We start from the raw sequence: 16,556 nt of genomic DNA, 5'->3' as shown, positions 1-16,556 counted from the left end.
AGGGATTCTCCAGGCAAAAATACAAGGAGTGGGCTGGCATGCCCTGCTCCAGGGGCTCTTCCTGACCCAGGGAACAAACCTATGTCTCCTGTGGCTCCTGCATTGGCAGGCGAATTCTTTAGCACTGAGCCACCTGGAAAGCCGTAGTTGCCATGCTTGCCTTATTTCCCTGAGACTGACTTATTTTCTAATTGTAAGTTTGTGCCTTTTGTCTGCCTTTAGCCATTTCCCTGCCTGACCCCGATATCTATGGTGGTTCATATTGTTCCACCAATCTGTTCTCTGTATATATGTGAGCTGTTTTGTTTTTGTTTTAGATTCTATATATAAGTGAGATCATAAGATATTTGTCTTTCTCCATCTTATTTCCCTTAGCATAATGCACTCAAGGTTCATCCATGTTGTTGAAAATGGCCAGACTTTTTTTATGACTGAATATTATTCCATTATGTTCCAAGCTATTCTTAAAGCATGTCATATTGAGATGTTTCCCATGGCTTATCTCATATCATATCATTTATTCAGAATTTTTAGGGAAATATGACTGAAATTGTCATTTAAAATATTTTTTTTAATGATTAAGTTGTGCTATTTTGCATATATAGTCCTTAGATATGGATTAAAGGACCAAATTTATCCCTGAGAATTTAAAAGCAAGAATGATTCCAGATATCCACGAGTATTACTTATTGGGATGGGGTACTGAAAATAGGAAATATCAATAATAATAATGTACCTCTTCAAGTCTCTCATTGCTGATTGGTTTTCTTATTCATTCCACAAACATTTTTCGAACACTTATTGTGTTACATATTCCTGTTGGAATTGATAGGCTTTTAACCATGTACACCACATAATTTGTTCACTCACCATGAGAAGAAGTTTCACTGTTAACAGGTGCACTCTGCCACTGTATTATGAAAGGTCCAATCTCCTCTGCCTTTTCGTTGGGGAGTAATTATCATGTGGAAGTTAAAATTATTTCCAAAGCACTGTTATGTGTCTGCAAACATAAGGCCGCCGTCATACGCTCACAGTTGGAAGTGAGCATTCCGAGAGAGAGAAAGCTCTACTTTAACAGCTGCTTCTCCTGATCCCCCCACACTCTCAACAAGGCTTGCTGCTCACTCATTGTGTCTCACATTTTGCAGTGATGTTTATGCCAAATAACTTTTTTCTTGAAAAACAGAAAAAGAAAGTAAAGAGAAGTATTTGGTAAAGACAAGCATTCAGATGTATTTAATCTGTCTGCAGATCTTCCAACCAGGAAGCAACAACTACAGGCTTTGAACCTTCTTGTCATCCTCCTGCCCGATGCAAACAGAGACACACTCAAGGTCAGCTGGTTTCATTTACGTTAAATATCCCTCAGAACTAAGAGTCATTTTTCATTATTTGTGGCAAAACAAAATAATGTTATTGTGGAAATGTTAGTAGTTGTCTATAAAGTGAAGACCTATTTTTAGGGAGAGATGGTGAAAGCCTTTATAATTTATTACCCAGGTTAGTCATGTTAATAGTATTATTAGGTTGTTTTTGTTTTTTATTTTTTGGGTCTTTTTTTCAACTATAACATTTCTTCTATAGGTGATTGAGGTTCATTTGCTAATAAAAACATGAATGTATTTTATTTTTTTCTTTTTTCTATTATTCCTGTATTTTCCAGTTTTATTTAGTGAGCATGTACTAGTAAGGTAAAAATTGAATGTTTACAAAGGAACTCCTAAAGCTCAGCAAATATAGCCCATTGCTGCCTAAAGATGTTACATGTGTTTGTAGTTCCAAGCAGTAGAGTTTGAAATGTCATAATGATGAACTTGAAATGTTTGATTAGCCAAAAGATAAAACAACTCAAATTCTAGTCATTTCTCTAAGGGTTTACCCTGAGTTTCCGATCTATATCATCATTCCACAGTGATTTGGTCTGATAGTCATATGATTAAATACCATTTATTATGTATCATCAGAGGCTTTCATAATAATCAGTGGATTGTTCCACATTGATTAGTTTTCCTTAATGACAAAAAATTTTAGAGTAGTTAAAAAAGGTTTAATTATAAACTCTTAGAAAAAAAAATTTTAAATGTAATTTAGAAAGCACATCTACCTTATGTTTACTGTTACCTTAAAAAGTAACAATTTTTTTATACAAATAAAAGTTTTTTTATACAAGTCAGGGTGCCCATTTACCCCCTATAGTTCCTTATATTTAAAATGAAAAAGAATCACATCAAAAAATTTCCTGTTGAGAAAACAAAACCACCAGTTGGTAAACCTTGGAAATGTTTTTCTGTACCTCATTAAGACTCCTTGAACTGAAACCAGGTGAGCAAATTCCATGCCCTTGGAATAAATGTCAATACTCAACTTTTCTGCCTGAAGCAGTTGATGAAGATTGCTGGAATAAAACATTACATCGCTGCAAGAGAACTTCCAATGAGTTGTTCCCTTTACTAAGTCAGAAAGTAATCTTTCACTTCACTGATTAACTTTGTGAGTAGCTGAGAAGGCTGGTTAGGTTAGGTTTGGTTTGGTTTTGGAGACAGAGGCCAGCTCCAGGAAGGGGGTGGTATTCAAGCATCTTATGACCAGGGCTGCTGTGTATGGGTGGGTAGACTGTGGCTAAAATCGGGACATTGGGTCCAGGACGAAGTGGGGACTGATTTTCAGTCTTTTCTCTGCTTGTCAGCCATGCCCTTGTCACAGTTCATCAACTACCTAGAAAGAGGAATTTAGTCCGTCTTTTTTCTGATTCACATAAAGGTGTCTATCTGTGTGATGGCCCTGTGAATGGCCAATATAAAATGGAAATCGAAAGACACTTGAGTTACTTAAAATATGCCTACTTTCAAAAGAGTTCAACTAGTAGTGGAGGAAACACTTATTCCAATATGGTTACTATTGGGCAAGGTTGGCCCAGAACTCATTCTTGGATTTTGCCTTTAAACCCCAGGCACATTCTTGTAAGACAAAATCTGTTTAAGAGTGTTGTTGTTGTTGTTTAAGTTTTAGAACATAAAGTTACTGGAGCACAATTGTATAAGTAAGTGGAAAATACTTTCTTGGGGTTAAAAATTGGAAATTGCCAAACAATTTTACTAATTTACTTAAGCTTTAGTAGTTTAATTAGCCAGATCTGATAAAGGTTTCAATAACATGTCTAATAACAGAAATGCTGAAACAAGTATAGCATGCATACAAGAGAATAAACCATTTAAATTTAGTTCTCTAAAAGAGAAGGGAAACTTCATCACAAGATGATATCAGGAAGCTTAATGCAAACTTGCTCAATTTTTCCAATTTTGCCACTCTTTCTGTTGCCATCTGGAGGGATAGGATCATGTACATGACTTGTATAGACTATTTCTATAGCACATCTAAGGGTTTGGAGGGACCATATTAATTGTCCTAGTTTAAATCTAAGGCAACAGATGTCTTTAGGCAACTTGTTGACCAGGATTTTTTTTTTAAACCTTGGATTATGTACATTTGGACGAGTGATCAAACCTACCTTTGACTTGCAGGAATAACAAAGACTAACGTTAACAGTGGGGAATCCATGTTAATATTATTATTGACAAGCATTTATCTTTTTTGTAGTTTCAGCAAATTCGTTGTATATATTTTGTTGCTTAATCTTGGCAGGCTAGGAAATTAGTATTACTGTTTTATGAATGAGAAGACTTTAAGGAACGGGATGCCAAAAGGTTTACCCTAAGATCGCACAGAACTAATTAGTAACTATCTGTCCTGAGACTTAAACTGAGTTTTCAGAGAGTGGGTCCAGTGACATTTATATAACACCAGACTGGTGATAGGTACTTCTTTTTTTTTTTTTGCTGTACTCTGCCACATGTGGGATTTTAGTTCTCTGACTAGGGATCGAACCTGTACCCCCTGCATTGGACGCGTGGAGTCTTAACCACTGGACCCAGGGAAGTCCTGGTGATAGATACCTTTAAGAAAAGGCAGCTCTTATAGATCAGATGTAAAGACAATACATCCGAAGATGAAATTCTTTCAGCATAGCCTAGGCTAACATTTTATTAGTTTTATATCTACACACATAACATTCTAATATCCTGATAGTAGTATTTTGATTAACATTGCATTATGCACACCACCTTAAAGTGGTTTATTACCTAAACTCTGTAATTTATGCTTGTAAAGAAAGACATTGTTCCCTGAATAATTATTCTGGTCTCTGGAACAAAATTAAATATTTTTTCCAAACCTTACCAATTAATCTTTTGTCCTCACTTGAGACGGTATTGTTTCTACATAGCCTTATTCTTAGATTACAGTTTAACTTTCTGAGCACTGGATCAAAAATTAGATACATGAATCTCATTGTTAGATAGTCAGGCTGTGCCTTTAGTTGTTTCAAATTTTGAGAGTCTATATAACAGCTAAACTGGATTCAAGATCAAGCTTTTAGAGCTTATAGGAATCTTTTTCCCTAAAAATCTTGTGAGAGAAGAGCAGTTTACTGTTGTTGTTTTTCCATTTTGGCATAGTTTATTTGGCCTTTTTTACGTCGGAATTTTAGGCTAAATATGAAAACATGCTTCTTTTAATAGTTAAGAGTTCAGAAACAAAGCCTGGTAGATAGGCAGTTAGGTTACTTCTCCCCCATTCGCTCACTCTACGACATCGGGTAAGTTACATCCATTCTGTTAGTTGCTGTTTTCTCATCTGTATGATGGAAATCGTTACAGCTTCAATTTCCAACCAGGATTAAGTGAAATGATGTCTATGAAGTTCTTAAAACAATGCCTTGCTCATAGATATCATTGACTATCTGTGCAGGTATTGTTGTTAATGGTTTAGACCAAAACTGATTTGCAGAAGAACTGGAAGCTTTCTGTCCTGGCAGAAGGGTGGTCTAAACTGCCTGTTGTTATTGTGGAGGAGGGGCTCGGAGGAGACTTAAGTATTGGCGATAGAGATGGGAAGTGGGTGGCATCAAACTGAGCATAAACTAGCTTGGTCTGGTGAAAAGCTTCTTTTCATTTTTGTTTTTTAATTCTCTTCCTTTTGTCTCTAGCTATTCCCCCTCCTCCCCATCAGAGTCTCCATTCTTTTTGGACTTCATGTCAGTCAGCTACTGAATCCCTTAAAACAAATGTAACTGAGATTGAATGAATCCTTTTAAGGTTTTTCTTTTCTTTTTTTAAAATTTTAATTCCTAGAGATAAAGTACAGCACTTGCTGCAGCAAGTGAATATTTGTTTGATATTTTAACTATTTTTCAGTGCTCCATGGCTTGGTAGGCACGCAGTCTGATGCTTCTCCATTCCTCTCCCCACCGGCAGCTCAGATGTGTGTCTCTTGCATCATTCCCCGGGGCCATAGTCCTTAGCAGACACACAGCACCACCTCAGGGTGTGTTAACCAATGGAGCAGCTTTGAGGACAAGGCCCACTGTGTCCAGCTGACTGTGGTTATGTTCAACTTAGTTATTCTTTTTTAAGTAAATAAAAATCTCATGTGCTACAGTGCTTTAATCTCTTATCTTCATGTACGACACAGATCTCAAAGAGCCATTTCTGTTTCAGGCCCTGCTTGAATTTCTCCAAAGAGTCGTAGACAATAAAGAGAAAAATAAGATGACAGTCATGAATGTAGCAATGGTCATGGCCCCAAATCTCTTCATGTATCACACGTTGGGTTTGAGGTCCGGCGAACAGCGAGAATTTGTAATGGCAGCCGGGATAGCTAATATCATGCACTTACTGATTAAGTATCAAAAACTCCTGTGGACAGTAAGTATATATTTTCAAGCTCTGTTAATGAGTGATAATATCTAGATCTTGAAGTCTTTGTTATTTTTATATTGTTATAGTCTCTGCAAAAAAGTAACCAATATAGGTGATTTCAAATGCAGTTAAAAAAAAAAAAACTAATGTTTTAAATCTCATTTCTTAAAATGCCAACATGATTTTATTGTTTCAATTTGGTAACTTCTAAAATATATTATTTTTGCTAATGGAATTTCTGAGGATTATTTTTTCCTGGATTATCGTTAGGCATCTATCAGCTCTTGTTGAGTTTTTCTTTCTCTTCTAACAGGAGAGTCTAGCTGGTTAGCTTTTAGAAGAGGTCTGTAGGTTAAAGAGGCAAGGTTACAGATAGGTAGACCCTAAAGGGGCCAACCATTGAGGTAGTGACCCCTAATGCCAGTTACCTCAGGCATTCCTTACTCCAGGGGGTCTCCCCAACCCAGAGACCGAACTCCGGTCTCCTGCATTGCAGGTAGATTCTTTACCATCTGAGCCACCAGGGAAGCCCACACAAAGGGGCCAACTGTTGAGGTCAGTTACCTCAAGTGGTCTCCAGTCTTGGCATAGGAAATGGCCACAATGTCCTTGAACTTCACCAAGCCTCTCTTTGAACCTTACACAGTGGGTGGTAACTTGCATCACCTGGAGGCTCTGAACACATGGTGAGTAATATGATCCATTTTTTCCCCATAGATTGAATGAATTGCATAGTCTTATCAAATAGATAAAACCTTTACTTCTCTCCAAATATAAGAAATAAAGATCAGTATTTCAATAGTTGAAAATGTTGCTACTTCTTTCTTCTCCCCAAACTTAATTTCATTTCTCCATAGATTCCCAAGTTTATTGTCAACCAAGTGAGGAAGCAAAACACTGAAAATCATAGAAAAGATAAAAAAGCCATGAAGAAATTGCTGAAGAAAATGGCTTATGATCGAGAAAAATATGAAAAGCAAGATAAGAGTGCAAATGATGTAAGAAAGAATTTGAAGATATATGTATTTATACAGATTGAAGTACTGTTTTTAATATCATATATACAACAAAGAGTTTTAAATGTTTTATAGGATGACTTTCTACTCACTTGCTAAGCTCTAGTACTGTTTATAAGTTAAAGGCATTAATAAGGGTCACTATGCTCATTAGTACTAATAATAAGTAGGGATAATTGCACAGGTCTTGGTGACTCAGCATGTGAGTTTGTTGATAAAGAACAAAGGAAGATAACAAGAAAGGAATGTCTCATCACACACTCACCCTCCCCTACCCACCTGTACACACACAGAGGACACTCTGGAGATAGCTGTAATGTTTAGTGGCTAAAGAGTCCCTTGTGTGAACCACTGATCTTTTCTTCACTTTTCTCATCTGTAAAATGGGGAAAAATAACTAACCTGAAAAACAAATAGGTCAGTATTGGTGTTGTGCCTAAGATCTGCCCTGGACTTCAGTAAGTCTTCATGCGGTCTTAATGGGGTCATAAGAATTTAGAGAGTTATGTTGGAACACAGAAAATTAAAACATTTTTAAAAGGGATGTCTAAATATTAGTAATCATAAACTTCTGTAAGAATATCTCAAGAACTGAGCTAAAATAATGAAATGTACATGAAAACACATTTAGAAGTGAGTTATGAAAGCTCTAACTTAAGAACATGAAATGCAAGGGTTTCTATTGTTCTATTTATGGTGAAGACACCCTTCCACCACCAGCCCCACCATTGAGGTTCCTCAGTTACATGCTGACATCTTGTGGAATAATATGGAAATGCACTTACCAGCCTTTGTCTGATTTTCCTGCTTTGGCCTACTTGGTAGGATCCAGTAATCACACAAAAAAATGTTTTTTTCTCCTTTATTTATTTATAGCTCTCATTCTTAAAAAATAGCATTTTATTGACATTAAACTTTTTGGGGTCAATTTTTAGTATCTTAAAAATGTAAAATTTAATAAATGGGAGTTGTACATAGTGTGGTATTTTTTGAGAAATAATACAGGTTAGAAAGGATTTTTAAGATATCATTCTTATTTAACATAGAATGTTTTGATACTACTAAGGACATCATGAATACGTGAACTTTTTTTTTGTAGTCCTGCTTATTCACATTAATTTAGGTGACTTTATACTCTTGTCTTACTAATATTTAATGAGACAGTTATAATGTCATACTCTGAGGAACAGTTTAAGAAAACAGACTTGGTACTGTACCTTTTTAATAAGTCTTTTAGATAGAAATTAAAATGTTAATTTTTTGGAGATGAAATGTTTAAATGATTTGGTCATTTATGGAAAAATAGCATTAACTTGGATTTCTTTTAGTTGTGTGAAGTGTGAAAGTGTTAGTCACTCAGTCATGTCCAACTCTTTGAGACCCCATGGATTATAGCCTGCCAGGCTCCTCTGTCCATGGAATTCTCCAGGCATGAATACTGGAGTGGGTAACCATTCCTTCTCCAGGAGATCTTCCCAACCCAGGGATCGAACCTGGGTCTCCTGCATTATAGGCGGATTCTCTTCTGGCTGAGCCACCAGGGAACACCTTTGGGTTAAATAGATAAGAGCTGGTCTGGGAATTGTGTCTGTACTAGTTAAAAGCTATACTGTCAGTTTAAGGCGTGGGATTTAAGCCTGGATTTAACTCTCAGTTAAACCATGCATTCTGTTCTGTTCCGTCGCTCAGTTGTGTCCGACTCTACGCGACCCCGTGGACTGTAGCCTACCAGGCTTCTCCGTCCATGGGATTCTCCAGGCAAGAATACTGGAGTGGGTTACCGTTTCCTTCTGCAGGGGATCTTCCTGACCCAGGGATCGAACCCGGGTCTCCCGCATTGGAGGCAGACGCTTTAACCTCTGAGCCACCATTAGCTGTCACTTAATCGTTGAGTTTTGATTTTCTCTTCTGAGAAATTCAGCAATTCTTCTGACAAAATACTAGTAAATGCCTCCTTGGTGCCAAGCCCCCACTCCCTGTTAAGTCTTCAGGGGGAGATGGGGCTGGTGCTGGTGCTCTCCCACAGAGAGCAAAAGAAGGATGCAGGAGGATGGAGCTCAGAGATGCTAGAAGTGTGTGATGGAGCCTGACCAGAGGACCCTGGCCTACAAGCAGGAAGTGGACATCAGAGTGGCAGAGTGGTCATCCATAGGTGATCGTGGCTCACAGTGGAGGTCATTTAGCTTGTCATTTTGGTTGAAACAATTTCATCAATTGCCAGAATTTTTTTTCAAGCTACTATCATTTTATTAAGGAGAAAAAAATATTGGGAAACAATTACAGAACAGCAAAGTACAAGATAATGTCAAGTACTATGGTTATATGGTGAGTCACCAATTAGTCAATTTTCTACCTAAGTCCCATCAGTTGCCAGCATTTTAAAACATTTTAACCTTAAAGTCTGGACATCCATCTTAACTGGACATATTGGAAGTGGGAGTATCCTCGTGTTTCCTTGCCCTATCTGTTTCCTGCAGAGTAGCAATTGCCTGGATCTGAGTAGCAGCTATTCACTTGGGTGGAACATGTGTGTGTTGGTCACTCAGTCATGTCCGACTCTTTACAACCCCATGGACTGTAGCCTTTCAGGCTCCTCTGTCCATGGAATTCTCCAGGCAAGAATACTGGAGTGAGCAGCTATTCTCTTCTCCAGGGGATCTTCCCAACCCAGGGACCTAACCTGGGCCTTATGCATTGCAGGTAGATTCTTTACCATCTGAGACACCAGGAACACAGGCCATCTATGTTTCCGTAAACTATCCCCACTTGCCCACTCCAGATTTTTCATGTTGGTTTGTGTGTCTTTGCTCTCCATACAAATCATCTGAAGGAAACTGCCTGGGATGTTTTGTTTGTTAAACAATTCTTGAATGTGTGCCTGTTATGTGCCAGACACTGTTCTAGGTACTCAAAATGCATTCTATGAACAAAACAGATAAAGCTCGCTGCTCTTATGCAGCTTAAATTTTAAAATTAAAATATAATTAATAAATTATATAGTATGTTAGTATGTGATTGCTGCTGCTGCTGCTGAGTTGCTTCAGTCGTGTCCGACTCTGTGCGACCCCATCGAAGGCTGCCCACCAGGCTCCCCCATCCCTGGGATTCTCCAGGCAGAACACTGGAGTGGGTTGCCATTTCCTTCTCCATGCACCTAAAATAATAATAAAAATAGTAGGGCAGAATAAGAGGAATCGAGAGGGGGAAGTGCCTTGCCGTGTTAAGTTGGGTGGTCTGGGTAGTGTACATTCAGGGGATGATGTGCAGGAGGGCAGGGAACTAAGCTGGGTCTGTATTTTAGGCAGCACTTTCCAGCCGGAGGGAATAGATTGCACGAAAGCCTTAAGGCACTTGAGGACTGCAAGAAGTGATTGGAGTGGAGCCAGCAAGGGGGACACAATGTATGAAATGAAGTCATTGGGACAGTGGGACCAGATTATGCAGGGCCTTGTAGGCCATTGTTAGGAATCTGGATTTGCCCTGGGTGAAGCACGATCATTTCAGGCTTTTGAAGAAAGGCTTGAAAATCTATATTTTAAAATGATCCCTTGGTCTGTCGTTTTGAAAACAGACTCTAGGAAAGTGAAGATAGAATAGGGAGACCTTCTAAGAGATTCATGTCATAATCTGAGTGACAGACCAGGAGGTTGAGAGGTGGTAAGATTATGGATATTTTTTGAAGTTAGATCATTGGGATTTTATTTTATTTTTTCTTCTTTTTTTTGGACACACCACACATCATGCGTGACCTTAGTTCCCTAACCAAAGTTCAAACCTATGTCCCTTGCCGTCAAAGTGCAGAGTCCTAACCACTGACTGCCAGGGAGTTCTGCCATTGGGATCTCTTGATGCTGAAATGATGAGTTGTAAAAAAAAGAAAAAAGTCAAGAATGATTCAGAAGTTTTTGGCCTAAGAAATTGGAAGAATGGGATTGACACTTAGGGAAGATCACAATTTCAATTTAGGGTCTGTTCAGTGGAAGGTGTGTGTTGGATATCTAAGTGAGGATGACTAGGGGTGTTTGGAGGGAAAATTAAGTCATCGTGGTCAGTGAGGTACATGGAGGGGCAGGGACAGAAAGAAGGCAGGAATGGGGCTCCGGGGGGAGCCAGGCTTCTATTGTGTATATGGTGGGGAACTGCTGAAAGTTGTGACCCCCCCAGGAGGTAGCATGATTGTATTTGCATTTTAGAGTAGTTGTTATGCTTGGCAGGTGAAGGATATTGTGAGAGAAGGTTAGGTAGGAGATGCCAGCTAAGTTCATTGTTAATTGGAGTATATATAAATAAATTGGTTGAATCTCTCTGGAGAGCCTGTGGCAAAATCCTCAAAATCATGCAAATAATTATGTTTAAGTTCATTGCCATTTTCTTTGTATGGGTCAAAATTAGAAATAATTCAAAAGGAGAGAGGTGATCAGTTAAATATGTTATGACGTATCTATTCAATGAAATACCATGAAAGTGGAAAAGTGTGTATATGATATTGAAAGATATTTGTAATATGTTGAAGGAAGAAATTACAAATCAGTGAATCGTTTATTGCTATATTTGTATGGGATAATAATTATCATTATTTTGAATGTTTATCAGAGGTCAGGTATGCTGCTAAACATTTTACTCACATTTTGTTTAGTATTCCCTTCAGTTTGCTGCTGCTGTTTAGTTGGAGTTTACTCTTAAAATAGTCTCTTTTCTTTTTTTTTTTACAGATCAGGAAAGTGAGGCTTAGCAATCGTAAATAATTTACTTAAGGTTATCTAGATAGGAAGTTGTGGAGCTGGAATTTGAAGCCCAGTCTATAGGACTTTAAATCCAGGTCTCTTTACTGTTAGACTCTCTTACCCACAGAGGCCAGAAAAATTCTGAGAAGGATATATATATATATATATATATATATGTATGTATCCCAAATCCTGGGCTTAGGTGTAGTAATAAAATGAACATGTTTTACTGCCATTATTACATATGTTTAATATATAGCTTTAAAAACAGGCTTGAGCTGAGCTAAGCCCCAGCTTTGGGAATGGAAAGAGTGTTGACTGTGAGCCTGTAAGACCCTTATCAGTGAGATGGTAAAACTGATTGGATTTGAGGAATGTAGAAGAAGAAGGAATCTAGAATGACTTGCTGATTTTACCTTGGGAGACTTTGTCATCAAGATAAGACATCCAACAAAAGGAACAGACTTCGGGGTAGTCAGGTTTTGGCATTTGGGGTTTACATGCCTATGTAAAAGTTGTCTACCTGGGCCTCAAGCTCAGGGGGGTGGACAGAGCTGGAGATGTGCATTTGGGACCAACATAGAGACTGTACTTGAAGCCACAGAGTGATTCTTGTTACACAAGTGGGTACATGGGGTAAGAAATGAAAAAGAAAAAAAGAGCAAAAATGCAAATATTTAAATAGTGGGCCATGGCAAAGGAACTGGTAGAAGAGGCCAGGGAGTAATAGGAAGTAACAGAAAGTTGAGGGTTGTGTTGTAGCTGCCCTGGGGAGAAGAGTAGGGTGATGGAGTTTGGTCATAGTACTAAATGCTACAGAGAGGTTGAGTAAAGTTGGATAAGAGATCCTCTGGATTTTGCATTTGAAAGTTTAGTTGTGACTTTTCCCCAATGAGAATTCATCAAGGTAATATTTTTTTTTTAAAGCCCTCTGTATGCTGTTAATACTAACTGTATATAACAAGGTATTCCTGTTATTAAGACATGCTGGACTAGGTGGATTAATAGTTTGAACCAGATTGTAAGGGACACACTCAATCTATTTAGCAAGACCAATGTTTATAATGGCTGCAGCATATTAATTGTTTGGTACAAATGTGAATTTCCAAGTACTAATGAGACTTATCTATTAATTACAACAGGAGGAAACACTTGGTGAAAAATAATTATTGACCACTTGAAAAGAACCATTTTCTGATTACCTTCAACTTGAGTTAGGATTGATATCATACAGACACACATACACAGACACACACACTTGCATATATATATATAAACACACTGCATCAAACACCAGAAGTCATATAGCTTGATATAGCCCTAGCTTTGCCATTAATGAGATGTTAATGACAAATCACTTTCTTTCTCTCTGGGTCTCAATTTCTTCTATAAAATGAGAGTAAGAACAGCTTATTGGTGCTTAGCCAGAAGTATGCAGTAGGGGCCTCTGTAGGATTATTTTTTTAAAAAGTAGATAGCAAAAAATCACGACTAGGCCACTTCCTGGACCCTGTGAATCAGAATCTCTCAGCACAGGACATGCACATGTGTCTTGTGTTAAAAACTGTCAGGGTAATTTTCCCCCATTTGGTGTACATGTGTTTGTGTGCATATATATTTAATTTTATTATGGGATTTTTCTGACATACACAAAAATAGAATAGTATGTGAACTTCCATAAACCTATCACCAACCATCAAACACATTTTTATATCTTGTTCCATCTTGTCTTCCACACCATTTTTCCTTTTAGTATTTTTAGGGAAATCATAGACCTTTCCTCATTTCACCTATAATTACCTCATTTTACATCTCTGTTTAAAAAGGATCTTGGGCAGCTTTGATGAGCATCTGGTTATGAATTGCTGAATCACACCGGCTTCAAGTCCATTGTGGACTTAGATCTGTGTGATTTTTCTTTTATCAGTCAAGTATACCTCTAAAAGTAAAAGGAAACTGCATTTATGAGAGAGCATGAGCACAGAGCAGGGCTCTGTGAGCTTCTGTGAAATAAGCCAAGCTGCTCATTCCATCTGCCATCATTATAGAGGAAACAAAAATTTTCTTCCCTGAGGTTGAATTGCAGTGTTAACTCAGGATGATCTGCTGGTCACACCCTTAATTAACAGTTGAGGAACTTGAGCTTTAGAGAGTTTACATGACTTGCTAAAAGTTCCAAAATGATCTTGTGACATTTTTGGGGTTTTGGACATGAAAAAGAAATCTGTTACTGTCATCTTCTGCCATTTCAGAAGAATCCTGGAGTTGGCAGCAGTGTGGTGTAGACTCTGGGTCATTTGTGGCTGAGGTTGTGTGTCTAGTCACAACTCTGTTTAGAATCCCATCTGTGGTTTCACGTAACAGCTCAGATCCAGAGCATTGTCACAGATATTGTTTTAGGCATCTGCTTTGGGTCTAGAAATAGTGTCTGGCTCTACTTGGGGACCCATATGGAAAATCAAATCACAATATCAAGCATAAAATCTTATTTCTTTCAGATGTTCTCTGATTTTTTTATAGTGCCTAAAAATACCATATTAAATGTGAAAAATATCAGAATTTATTTCATTGTCAATTAAGTGCTTATTAATAATAGAACTTATTTCAGACCTTTAAAATTCTCTGTGTCTGTAGGGTGGATAAAAGTTTAAGCATTTGGGTTACAAAAGCCCAGTTAAAATTAGACAGTTCAAGATAACAGAGAATGATTTTTTGTATCTCCACCTCCAGTCAGACTAAAGTGATGAACATGCCATTTTAGTTGAAGATACCCTGCTAAAATGTCCTTGTTAAATTTTCCTAAATACATATTATATCTGGCCTTTTTTTTGAGAAAGTTGTATTTCCAATTTGCCCCTTTGAAGACAGAGGGTTTTTTGTGTTTTTTTTTGGGGGGGGGGTAGTATTAAAAGATGTCAGCTTTACATTTAAATTATCTTTTAATTTAAAAAGGGAAATCAATGTTTCTTCTAAGGGTCTGACATTTAATTTCTAATCTCTAGGGTATAAAAATATGAGCAACACAGTATTTGTCTACACCTTTTGAAAAAAATGCTAAAATCATTGTTTATTGTATCAAATAGTAAGAAATAAAATTCTGTTTTTAAAAATACACTTGACTTCAATATGTAGAACACGTGAGGACCGTATGAGATTATTTTCTCTATTTTAACAGTCTTTGCATAAGTAAGAAATTAACATTTTATAAGTTGTAAAATCCTTTGTGACTAATTTTTAATCACATGTTAGTCAAATAATGCTCTTTTCGTCTTTTTGTACATTATAAAACTTCAGCTCACAAGCACACCAAAAGAATTTAAAGAAGTAAGGGACAGAGTCAGCTGCTATAGCAATCAAAATATGAACTAGGAAGGATACAAAGATTCTATTGCTGACAGGTTTAGTTCTTATTATGGCTCGAGCTAAGAACAGACAGTTTGGCTTAATGATCAGGCTGCTGCTGCCGCCGCTGAGTTGCTTCAGTCGTGTCCGACTCTGTGCAACCCCATAGACAGCAGCCCACCAGGCTCCTTTGTCCCTGGGATTCTCCAGGCAAGAATACTGGAGTGGGTTGCCATTTCCTTCTCCAATGCATGCATGAATACAAAGTCGCTTCAGTTGTGTCCAATTCTGTGCGACCTCATGGACAGCAACCCACCAGGCCTCTCTGTCCACAGGATTCTCTAGCCAAGAATACTGGAGTGGGTTGCTATTTCCTTCTCCAAGGATCAGGCATGTTGTGTCTATTCAAAGCTTGGCAGCTCAGTGTAATTAGTATACTAACATCATTAGTATTTGATACACCATGATTCTAGAGCTTGATAGTAATTGTTGTACACAATTTAAATGAGAACTTTGACATCATATACTGTTTGTCATCTTTAGTAAATACCATTTTTCTATCCTTGTCAAGATACCAGGGAAAATTTTCCAGAAACAACTTTTAACTGCTTCATCTTTAACTATTACATGTATCAGTTAAGCTCATTTTTCCTCCAACAGTAAAGAGCAGAATAGATTCAAATTGAGTGAAGCTCACAATCTTTTTATTGTAGTGTACTGAGAATTTGGATGAGATGTATTACCATGGAAACAAACACTCTTGAGAATTACCTCTCTCTTCCTCCCTCCCGTGAACACACACACACATACACACACACACACTGAGGGAAAGTGTAGGAAATGTTTAATTTCATAGCCCTAAGCAACCTATACACAAGCTGCTCCCCATATACTGGCAAAAGCCAAAATACAGCAATTACCTGACTTTTCACGTACACTTGAGAACTCTCAAGTGCCTTCAGATGCTGGTACCTGGGCCTCTTCCTTCTAAACTAACAATCAAAGAGAGTCTGGATGCCTGTGAGAGGTGTGGTGGTGTCTGTCAGGTACAACTCCTCACACCATCCTGATCTCACTGTTGTGTTTTGCAAGAAAGCTTGGCCAGACTCTCCACAGTATGATCCCTGAACTCATTTGGGAAGTGTAGCCATGGTCCTATTATTAGGAGTCTTCAGCTGTTCATGAGATGCCTTGGAGGGGAAATGATTGCATCTTCTGTTCTCTTTCCCTCCCTGTCTTTTCTCAGTAGCGAGGGGAATAGTAGTATCATATGGTAGGCAGAGGCAACTTAACTTTTTTCTTTTAGACAAGATTCCTAAGACTATTTTTTGCTATTAAGGAAAGTGCTCATTGCTATAGTTTTATTCTGGAGAAATTTTACTTTTATTAGCATATGACTTTGAGTGAAACTTTTTCTACACTATGTGCATGCAGGATCTTAATTCCCCGATGTGGGATCAAACCCATGCTCCTGAATTGGGAGCATAGAGTTTTAACCACTGACCCCACAAAGGAAGTCCCTAGTGAAAAATATTTTTGAGTGACTCATTTAATCAATAAACATTGATAAATGGCTACAGATGTGACTCAGGTATGTGGCATGTAACTAGAATACAAGTGTCATAAATTAGGATCTCCATTATAAAAGAGATTCAGTGAGAATTTCAATGGAAAGAGGAAATTCCTTTTGATTCTGTGAAGTCAGAAACTATCTA

General features: G+C 37.8%; 1 protein-coding gene across 4 annotated transcripts in view; it reads left to right on the top strand.

Moving 5' to 3' along the window:
- Positions 1–16,556, top strand: part of ARHGAP18 (Rho GTPase activating protein 18) — a 143,719-nt gene that overhangs the window by 116,558 nt on the left and 10,605 nt on the right. For 3 of the 4 annotated variants that reach the window (XM_088840741.1, XM_088840740.1, XM_088840742.1), the window contains exons 10-12: positions 1,255–1,337; positions 5,559–5,765; positions 6,617–6,757. In XM_088840741.1, coding sequence (XP_088696867.1) covers positions 1,255–1,337; positions 5,559–5,765; positions 6,617–6,757 — 431 coding nt within the window. The remainder of the gene's footprint in view (positions 1–1,254; positions 1,338–5,558; positions 5,766–6,616; positions 6,758–16,556) is intronic. The other variant, XM_088840743.1, reaches the window with a different exon arrangement.

The sequence above is a fragment of the Moschus berezovskii genome, chromosome 10, assembly GCF_049115385.1.
Source record: "Moschus berezovskii isolate FMDL1 chromosome 10, NW_MosBer_1.0, whole genome shotgun sequence".
Classification (NCBI taxonomy): domain Eukaryota; kingdom Metazoa; phylum Chordata; class Mammalia; order Artiodactyla; family Moschidae; genus Moschus; species Moschus berezovskii.
The sequence above is the reverse complement of the archived record's forward strand: the minus strand, read 5'-3'. Positions and strand labels throughout refer to the sequence as shown.